Below are 11,324 nucleotides of genomic sequence, written 5' to 3'. Positions count from 1 at the left end.
TTTCGGATTTCTCATCATCATTTATTTGCACAATCGTTGAATTTGTTTAAATTAGTTTCGATTACGTATTCGCTAAGACTATACAATATTAAAGCTAATCTAGATCTAGTTGAATTAAGGTATATTTTTATTATGAGAAGGGGAAACTAAATCATTGGTTTTCGTCAGATAATTGGGTGTTGATTTTAATTGGGCAATATTTATAGATTTGATTAAAGTGTTGATGAATCGCTGCTGAATTAGAAGAATAAAGGAGAAGCTCTGCAATTTATTATAATACATTATTATTGTTTTCTAGGTAATTACTCATCATCAAATTTCTCAAAACAATAACTTAGTATCCCCTTTCCTGGACTTCAATTGAAATCTAAATCTCTTTGGTTTTCGTTTATGCTTGGCATACTAGATCATAAGTATATACATAACTCTTAAAAGTATTTACACAGTGTATTGGGTATTATATATTTTATGGGACAAGGAGCAGTAAAAATAATTCGTTTGTGAACACCTGAAAATGTCTTTTTCCTTTGTTGTTTATTATTGTTGCATTTGCTGTTAAATTGAGCTACTTGAGTTTTTCGGGCGACTATATAATGCTGGCAAACTTTTGAGCTGACTGAACTTTGAGCGGCATTTTAAAAACTTTCTGACAAGTTGACAGATTGCCCGGCCTTTGTATATTTGGACCCGAAGAACCCCAGTTTCCGCTAAAGTGTGAGGGAAATCGAAAAGTTCGGGAAACCCAAATCAGCCAAAGAAAAGGAAAATCATTCATCAAGTTCGGCCGAGAAATGCGTCGTAAAGGATATTTAATTAGAGGCAGCTAAAGTTTACGCTAATAAATAAAAGTTCGGACAAAGGCCAGTAGAAAGTGAAACGATATTGGGTTCGAGAAAGTTTCGATGACTAATTTAGTGCGAAATTGATACAAATTCAATTCATTGAACCGGTGAAATGATAGGAAAACGGTGGCAAAACAATATCAAAACTCTCAGTCTAAGAAACTATTTTCTTCAGCCTGGCCGCCACTGAAATTAACTTTCTTAAAATCTATATCAACGAGTTAAGTTCTGGAGGAGTGGAAGAGAAATTGGGGAAGGAAACATTTAACGCTTATCACAAGTAACGCAACGCTTGGAGCGCATAGTTTATGCCTTCTGTACAAACTATAGTAGTACTTAGTAGCTACACCTCCGGTCAAAATATTAGCATTCTCGGGAACTCATGCCAGCTTGAAAATGTTTATATTAAATTTAGAAAGCTACGTTCACCTTTAATAACAGAATGATTATTTACCCAAAATTGCATTCATCGTTTTTTTAGATTTGATTATTTAAAATTCGTGAAATTCACCAAATTATTTAAAGTAATTAATTTTTTTTTATAATATACTATTAAGATTGGAAATCATATCTCCTTTAAAATCCCAATGTTACATTTGCCAAATTTAAAGAAATTCTACTACTATTTTGACCACAGCTGTTTGTTAAACCCTATTTCCGTGTCTATTCCTATTTACAAGACTGGTGCTCTAAGTCAACCTCTTCCCTGTGAACCCTTCTAAGCGTTTTCACCCGGACACAATCTCAGAATCCGGAGGAGACGTGTCCCAGTTTTTTGCTGTCCGGCAGGGTCCAGTCGTAACCAATAGAAGTGTTGTTATTGGTTGTTGAATTGGTTGTGGATGCGGATCTCTGCATTTCGCGGGCGGGAAAGTAGACCACTGGACCAGGCGAGGGAGCTCGATTCCGCTTGATCTTGACCAGGCCGGGTGATCCAGAGACCTGGGTCAGTCGGACATTGTTGAGGGAATTATTGCCACCGCCACCACCGCATCCCCCACCGCCTGGTCCTCCGGTGGCCACCAGGTAGGTGGTGGTGGTGCTCCGCTGGGTGCCGTGCCTCGAGAAGCGGCCGGAGGATCGGTGGGTCAGAGTTCCATCGCCGTTGTTCGATATGGAGCTCTCGTAGTGGATAAGATCCGGTTGGTCACGACTCAGGCGGCGCTTGAAAAAAATGAGTAAAAAAATGCGCTTGAACTTTTCGCCGAAGATGATGTAGATGAGGAAGTTGACGCTGCTATTGATGGTGATCAGTAGATTGGAGATCTTCGTTATTTTATGATCGATGGTGCTGTAGAAGGCCTCGGATATATTGAGCACCAGCGGTAGAAAGTTGAGCATAAAGAACACTATCACCACGCACAGCAGCATTGTGGCCAATCCGATCTCCCTTTTCTCTGATCTGGATAACCTCTGGCGCTCCCTATTAGCACTCTTCACCTGCCTGTATATAAGGCAATTTAGTATGGCTAGGGTGAGAAAGGGTATGATATAGTTCACTATCAGGTAGCACCAGTGTATGTATATGTTGATGTAGGTCTCCGATCTCCTCAGTCTCGAAGGTCTCACGCAGTGGAGTATAACATCCTTGCCCGGTTCGGGATAGGTGACAGTCAGGACCTCCCAGAATCTGGGCATATTGTAGGCCAACGAGAAGCACACACAAGCTATGAAGTATATCTTAGCTCTTCCGTAGGTGCAGAGTGCCCTCGCCTTCAGAGGATGGCAAACGGCAACATATCTCTCTAAGGTCACCGTAAATGTCATATATATACTAGCTGTCTGGGCTATCATGCCTATAGGGAATACCGCCGGCGATATAAACGGATATACGTAGTTGTAGTAGCCGAAGAAGTGACCTGTATACGGATATATGCTTGGTATTCCGAACAGCAGGATGGAGGTGATAATCAGCACCGTATCGCAGCGGGCCAAGCCAGTGAGCAAGTAGTTGATACTGGATCTCATCTGCGGCCGGGAGAGGATTATCATGGATATTATGTTGCCCAGGATGCCGAGGACGCCAACGATATTTATCAGTACTCCGCACACCCAGAACTCAATGCGATTGTTCTCCAGCAGTGGGTTGTACACATCCTCGCAGATTCGCGTCCAATTCGGATCGGGATCCAGGCCCAAGTCCTCGTAGTGGGGATATTGCAGATCAGTTTGCACCTCCGTGTGGTTGAGGACGATGTGCAGAGTGGGTTGGCTATGGTTCTGCCGGAACAGATCGTAGCGAACCGTTGGGCCCTCGGTGGCCATCGCACTGGCCAGGAACTCATCGTCGCTGATGGGTCCTCCGTAATCGTAGTCCGTGGGCGGTGGTGGCATTACTCCCGGCGAGGGTAGCTCCAGGCGGAGCAGGAGCCGCGCAACCGCTGCACCACTCATGGCTCCCGGAGTCTACTGACCCACTTCCCCGATGCGTAAGCCTAACCCTACTCGAATTGTGGGCGTAGCATTTAGGCAGCCGACGGTTAACTTTCGCACGAACATCAATTCTGCGGCCACAGGTCGGATACTTATTGTTGCACGGTTCAGGGGTCACGAGCACCTGATGACGATGTCCTTTGTCCTGGCTTCCACCCGGCGCCGTCGACACTTTAAGCTGCAAAATAGGAAATGAAAAATGGAAGGTCATTTTAAACAAGGTTGCTAGCTAGCACTGAAAGGAGGTCATTTATAAAGGGAAGCCTTTGGACTTTATTTACTGTGATTATAAATGTATATAATTTGTATCACAGAAGTTGCATCATCCAAGCTTATTTTTATGGATGAAATTATACTTTTAAAGTAACAAAAATATTATAATTTGCAGTAACGTTTGTTTCCAGTGTGCTTGAGAAAGGTAACTTAGGTTATATCGATTAACAACAAGAAGCTTCTCCCCTGTTTCCCCAAACAAACTTATTTGCGTGGCTGTTGGTGGGGAACTAAGTAAGATATATGTATTCTTTCCGGAGACCTAAAACATTTTCTGTGCTCATTATAAATGCCTTTGGTGTCAATTGCTGGCCTCCTGCTCCTGTTGTTTAAAAGGAAACCTAATTGATCACAGGTAAATTTGTAACAATTAGTTCTATAATTAGAACAAGGTTATTACGTTTCAAAATGATTTGGCCATTTGTAGAGCTCTTGGCATCGTCTAGAGTTTAATTTTCTGAAAATTAACTATTCCAAGATGCCGGAGGATGGGCGCGTTAAGATCTCCCTTAGGAATTTTCTATAACAATTTTCCGAAGGGGGATTCCAATAAGTGCGAGAGGAATGCGAACATTTAAAAGGAAATCCAAATACACAGATACGTTGAATTGTATTTTAGATTTAATTAAATAATATCAGCTCTTGGATACTGCAAAAACATATATTTTTTTACGCATCCATATCACTTTTCGATCATATAAAAATTATTTGGCTATAAATAAAATCATGTTGTTACTATCAGTTTGTCAGTTTTGATACCACATGCACTATGTTTAACAACACAAAACGTAATCTCTATTATTAGGGCTAACAAAAACTAGTAGCCCATTAGTCGGAATCATTTTCGTGTTCGGAAAAGGATGGCCCTAATTGCCATTGAAATTGGTTTTTGCCGCATAAAGCGTGTCGGCTTCTATTGGCCGTTATCCTTTAATGAAGGTCCTATGTTTGTCACACTCAAATGATTTAATTCACTTTATTTGTTCTCGACCCTTATCGAATTGTCTGGCAACAAGTGTGGCCACTAAATCATTTAAGGGTTTTTGCGCCGCACTAAATACGTCGTTGCCACGTGTAAATATCACGAATTCCCACACCGCCGCGCCCATTGAATGTCACAGTTTTGACACATCAATCAAGCTTAAGTGGCCAAAATCGAAATCGGAACTCACCCACACGCACCCACGAACCATTTGGCCAACAAACAAAGGCACAGATATACCAAGAATTGGGCCAAAATGCTAGCAGAGACTGATATCCCATCCAGTGGCCAAGCAAATCAGTCAAACAACACGCCCATATAATATTGTATCTTTAACAGGGTACTGACAAAAAAATATAGTAGATCCTATTAAACAACATTGAAATATTTAGTTCATTATAAAATATATTATTTTAAGTGTACTTAACAAGACGCTTCCATAAAAAAACATTTGTTTAATGTGCTTTAATTATATTATAACTCTTTTCCCCCAGTGGCCATAAGCAGGACTTCTGTGCGACTTATTCCCTCTACTGCATAATGAAATCAATATACATTCCCATGCCGAAAATAATTGTGAATCAATGCTGACGTCATTTAGGGCCAGGTTAGTGAAACAAAGAGTACGGCAATTGCTGTTGCTGATTATATGACACATTTAATTGTGGCCCTGGGTGTTTTTGTGATGTTTGTGCTCAGTTAACCGCAGAGTGCAGAAAACCAGAATGAATGGTGGGTGTACAGAGGGCAAAGGGCGCACACGTTGCGTATGCGTGATATTTGGTGAATTTGCGTTTGTTATCTCTGTGCAGCAGCAGCATTTTGATTAACTGAAGTGTCCGCTGCAGTTGTTTGCATGTTAAGTGGTCAGCGATTTGCGGTCATTGGAATGCAGGTGTCGTTGAGCACTGACCCATCCACGTCCATTGGGTTTCATTGTTTCGACCCTGGGCTCCTAATCCGATTATCTCAATTAGAGGCGAGAATTGAAGTGCTTTCGGGGAACTTTCGCCTCCGGCAGCAGCAGCAACTGTCCGGGCAATTATAAGGGCAATTATCTTTAATGCCTCTGACCCTTTTTGCCATTCCTGACAGCCTGCACGTGTCCTGCTTTAGTTGCCCTGCCTCCGTGTGACTCACACATTTACTTTTTACGTCCCTGACATTGGTAAATCGCCCACACGACCAGTCCCGAAATGGCTTTTTTTCCCAGTCTGGCCAAAAAAATATTGTCGATCCTAGCCAGCAATTTTTCCTCACAGCTGGCTCTATGGCAGCAGTTTTGGTATTCGGAATGCCCAGCCACTTGCTTTTTGTCACGCGGAAAAAGAAAAATAGATGCTTTTCAGTTTCACTGCCTTTTGCTCTTTGTTATTGTGGTAGGCGTTTTTTATCGGCTTTTGTTGTTTCACATGTTCGCCAGGAAAAACAAACAACATCAAAGAGCGTTTCGGGGAGGATGAGTACTCTCGAATGTCCTGTCCATATTTTTGGAATACCTTAATTAGGTTGAAATGGGCAAGTACCAATATAATTTAAGATTGTATTTGTATCTAAGATTGTAACTTAATTTGTACTATGTTGCAGTGCTTTTTATTTGGTGAGGATGTATTCCAGTAAAGCAGACATTTAATCTGAAACTAAATCGAAGCGAACATAAATTTCAATTCCAGTGACTAGAACAATCCGCAGTTTGGGCAAACCGCTTTTTACAGCTTTCTGAATGGCTGAAAGAACCATAAATACAGCTCGGATTACGCGGCTTAACCACTGAAAGCTGACTGAAATCTACATGCCAGCCATCCGAAAAAACTTTAAACCCTTGAGCTCCTTTAAAAAAAAAAAAGAACTGAGGGCAGTTGTGTGAACTTTGACTGAGCCGCACGATTTTTCCAGTTAAGGTATAATCGGTTTTTCCATTTTTTTTGCATTTTCAGTTTTAAGTGCTGGCCATGCAACTCGTAATGCTAATTGCACTTTTAAGTGTCGAAGCAATTAAATCAAATGTGGATAATTGAGTTGGATTTTATTTACAGCCGTGTGTTTTATGGCCAAATCAATGCCAGGATAAATAAAACAGACACGTCGCATCCTTTCACTTTTCACGTTGAGCGACAAATAGTTTTAATTAATGTTTCATTCTGTGAGCGGCATTAAGCTTAATTATTCAAAAAGCAATTTGCATGTGGAATGCTTCTTCGCCAAGCGTTTTCCTCTTTGTTTTCCCATTTCTCTAGTTTTCTTTTGTTTGATTTCCATGAGTGCAGTTGGCTTGGTGTGGAAAATCCATGTTTAGTTTGGGCGCCAGATTGTCTGGATTGTGTCATTTCCATTTGGCATGTGCTCAGCAGATTTGTATTTCCCATTTAAGTGGGTTGATTGAAACGAATGTTAACATGGTATTGGTGGCTTAACAGGTGGTAACTATTAATTAAGGGCGTAACGAATTGCAGGCATAAATACCTTGGGTATGCAATTAATTAGGCAAAGTGGATCGAAGCAAGTTGTAAACATTTGTTAATTTGGCTGATTTGACGCTTCATTTAATATGAATTGTATGCCTATTACTGCTTAAAAGAATAATAGTACATAATATACCAAGGCCGTTTATAATTTTTATTAAATCTAGAAACACGTGGATAGCAATAGAAATGTTAAAGATACAAGATTTATTTGTTCAACGAGCACTAACCATGCTAACAATAAAACAAAAAATTAGAGAGAAAAACACATGAAGAGCCCCTATAAATCGACACCATACTTCTTGCCATATTTCATTCGACCGCTGGCATTTTTGCCGAATTTATTTAATTAAGCAGCTTAAGTATATTAACTTATGGTTGCCTTCCACTTTTCCATTGTGATTCCGTGTGCCAGCGGAATTCGCTATACTTATAGACATACAGCATTGGATTTAGTGTTTTCTGAACGCAAAACTTATAGAACCGCGAACCGCTTAGCCGCATGTTGAGCATATAAAGCCAAATAAAAAATAAAACATATAAAAGTCAAAGAATCTGGTTGGCGGCATGAAATGAAAACACAAAATTATAATTATTATATTTCGCAGCGAAAGAGAGAGAAGCGAGCTCTTTGCGATTTATTTTTAGTTGACAGTTTCAAGGCTTTTGCTCTCGACAATCTGGCAGACGGAACCAAAGGAAAGCGCTAAGAAATACAAAAATGCGACTTTTCTCAAAACCAGGGATGCCGTGAATGTCCAGCCTGGTTTTGTTTGGTTCACCCCGCTGTCACTGGCATATTTCTGTTGCAATTTCGGTCTTAATGAGCATCCTGCCGAGCTCTTGGCTATTCCGAAAGGCATTAAGCCAGCTCTACTAATTGCCGGAATTCGCACAATTTGATTGCTCAATGGCCAGGTGCCGAATGCTCTCCATGAAACTACTGATATATGCACCAACTCCTTCTTCTTTGTTACTCTTCACCACAAGAAAAATTTCAATTTTTATGTTACATTAACAGAAAAATATCTGTGAAAAGCAAATGCATACTTTTTTGATAAAACATCGATGTCAAAAAACTTTGATAATATTTAAATAAGCTATGGAATAGGATAGGCAACTGGTATGTGAATATCTTTCCGTGTAATCTACCATTTTTCTCCTTAATAGCTGACGTGGTTGTTTTCCTGAATGGCTGCGTTTAAGGTAAATAATCGCTGCATTGTTGCCTGCAGAGTACCACGCGGCGTATACTTAATCATTGCGACACTAAGTAGCAGCGAGGGGGAAAAGGGCTCAAGATCTACAGCATTTAACCCAAGGCCAACGAAATCCAGTGCGGCTGCTATTTGTTTTCCCTTCAAGTCAGAGTTATTCCAGCTTCCTACTTGTTTTTACTTTCCAGCTGGCGTGGAAACAAATTTGCAACATTTAGTAAATTAATATGCACTGTGTGGGCAAAGAAAGTGCATGTGAATAAATTTGAATGGCGGCACCTGTACAAATATATATAAGGCTAACAAAAAGATGCATGCAAATTTACTTTACGAGCATCCTGCATTTATTTAAGGCCAAGAAATTCTGGAGAAACTTTATTAGTACTTCTCACTGTAATCTTTCCATCATTCTTATTAGGTTTCTGCTTTTAATTAAAACTTAAATCTTGAGAACTTAGTGCCCTGCATACCTGCCCAAAAGTTTCAGCAAACAATGTTTGGCAACAAAACAGTTAGACAAAATGGTAATAAAGTAGTTTAATAAGGCAATTGCTTTCCGAGGCAATAACTCGACAAAAATGAAGTAATATTGAAATTCTTCTTGAATTGTTAAAATAAATGTAGTTACACAGAGTAAGCTTGTTTGTTAGAGTTCTTTTCTTTATTTCCACTTAAATTAAATTGTATTTCCAACCAGGTAAAATCGATTTAGTGCTGTGCATAAGAGGTGTAACGCACTTGTTCTGCATTGTGGCAAAATTATATAGAATTCGATGAGTGGCTGTGTAATATTTTGTATACAATAAAGAACTCTTTTCAAGATGTTTTCTTTAGAATTCGTGTGTGATAATAAAACCAAGAAACTGAAGAAGCCACTTTCAATGAAACTTTCTGAGATATTGAGTATGTTGGAGCGATTGCATCTCACGGATGACTCGTCGCTCGGTGGAGGAGAGTCCTTCTCCATTATTTTCGCCAGACAATAAAAATGCCTTTATGGAATATTTTCAGTTGACAAGCCACATGGGAGGTTCCCAGCGCTATAAATTAATCTTTTTAATATTCAACATGCTGTGGCTTATCGACATGGAAATCATGAGGATTTTCCACACCCAAGGATGCTAATAAAAAAGCCACTTGACATTTTGCTTTCTTAAGGAAAACGCATGTTTTATGACACACGTTTGCCGTTTTGTTTTTGTTTCCTTTGGCTGTTTTCTTAATGGGCTTATTAAGACTTATTTGCTTACCTTGGGAATTTAATTTACAACACGAGTGTGTGTGCAAGATATTCGCATATTCCCATTTGCATATCTTGGCGGCGAGAATGTCAACAATCAATGCCAAGGGACGGTCGGAGCGATGGGGTTAATCAAATTGGAATGGAATGATCTGCGATTCGATTTTTTTTTTTGGTATTTTGGGCTGAGAGTTCTTGGCTTTCTCTGCGCTTTTCTCGGCGAAGATAATTTAGTAATTTGTTTTCACGTTCCGCCTCCGAAAAGAAATTTCTTCGGGGAGCTTTTTATCGATGCTGCTCACTCACACACACGCCAGAATATATTAAATATATTTATTTATAAATTAATGAGCTGCTGGCAGCCGATTTCACTTGATTATATACTTCGGAAGACATTATTAAAACACTTTCTCCGTTTGATTTTGAATAAACAAAACTTGGTTTTTATTTATTTGCTGAATATCAGTGCACTCTCACTCTCGTTTCAGGCACTCGCTCTCCCGTGCGTATGAGTGATATTTTTAAAATAACTCGAAATTCGTTTTCCGTACGCTTTTCCTGGCGCGAACGCGATGAATGCTGACTGCCAACTGTGCCGCCGAATTTTCCGCTTAAGTTTTCCGGCTTGCCGCCTGACAACAATGTTGCATGTTGCCGGCTAGTCGATATGTTGCTACTGGGCATGCGCCGCGGAAATGTTGCTGCTTTTCCGGGCATTTTCATTCATAACGAAAACTGGCGCCGTCATTACTGCGAGTTGCATGTTGCTGCAACACCGCCATGACCACTGCACCCAGTGAAAGTGTCCGCCTGTCTATTTATAAGGCGAACAATCAAGTTTTATACCCTCTATAATGACCACAACGAACCAGTTTGTGTTTGTGGAATTGAGGAACGCCGATACACCCGTATATACACTACCCATGCCCACCGGAAATGCAGCACTAAGCTCGAATGGGTGGGGGTGAGTAAAATTTACTCGCTGCGTGGGTGGAAATCGCTCGAGGAAATTAATTTAATGTTTATTGTTTGGGCAGCCGACGAGCAGAGCGCAGCATTGTTTTCAGCGGAAGTGAGCGAAGGATAAGCCAAGGTGGTTTTCGAAAGCGCCATCTCCAAATACCAATGTGGTCGGCAAAGTTTTTCCTGCCAGCGGTCGCAAGTCATTAAAGCATTCTAGTGGGATATTTTCGACATTAAACGAAATATAATAACAATTAAACTTTTTATTGTGGAAAGACATGTCATTTATTAAGTACACTAGTAGGTAATAGATATATTAGTTTAAATCGCACTTATCTAGCTTGTTTAATGTATACTTTTTCAATACACTCTTCGTATTTTACGATTAAATTTCTTTTCAAGTACCTAGTTTATTCGTTGTGTACTCGCGACTATGTGCCCTTTAAAGACCTATACTATACTATATATAACTATACCATTTTCTTCGATGACATTTTGAACTTTGCCTTGAATGATGGGCAACATCTGCTGTTACAAATGCCTTTATCAGACTTGGCAATAAATAATCATCCGACACTCAATGTGTTTATTTTCTAAGGTTTCAGTCAAAGTCTACGCACTTCGGAATCGCACTAAATTAAATTCCAGCTATTCTTTTGAATATTTGGTATACAATAATTCGTTGGCTTTCCGAGGAAGCCCTCAAACTTGATGAGTTGGTGGCATGTGCCTGGGTTTGCGGGAAAAAGGCGGCGAAACTTGCAAAGCTCAGTTCAGAGACAACGCGGCGGATTACGGCTCGCTGATTTATTTTCCCTTAGGGTTTTTCTTCACTTTCTCTGCCCGCACCTGTCAGTACGTAGGCTTTTTGCTGGCCCGACAGTCGAAATATATTTTTAATATTTTCATTTC

At 40.1% G+C, this 11,324-nt stretch overlaps 1 protein-coding gene across 1 annotated transcript; it reads right to left on the bottom strand.

The window, feature by feature from the left end:
• Nucleotides 1-10,167, bottom strand: LOC6610538 (FMRFamide receptor). Its single transcript, XM_002035082.2, has 2 exons — nucleotides 9,460-10,167; nucleotides 1-3,453 (listed from the first exon to the last, which is right to left on the bottom strand). The coding sequence occupies exon 2, from the start codon at nucleotides 3,234-3,236 to the stop codon at nucleotides 1,587-1,589; it is 1,650 nt and encodes a 549-aa protein (XP_002035118.1). The 5' UTR covers nucleotides 3,237-3,453; nucleotides 9,460-10,167; the 3' UTR covers nucleotides 1-1,586.
• Between the last annotated feature and the right edge of the window lie 1,157 nt (nucleotides 10,168-11,324).

The sequence above is a fragment of the Drosophila sechellia genome, chromosome 3L, assembly GCF_004382195.2.
Source record: "Drosophila sechellia strain sech25 chromosome 3L, ASM438219v1, whole genome shotgun sequence".
In the NCBI taxonomy this organism is placed as follows: domain Eukaryota; kingdom Metazoa; phylum Arthropoda; class Insecta; order Diptera; family Drosophilidae; genus Drosophila; species Drosophila sechellia.
The sequence above is the reverse complement of the archived record's forward strand: the minus strand, read 5'-3'. Positions and strand labels throughout refer to the sequence as shown.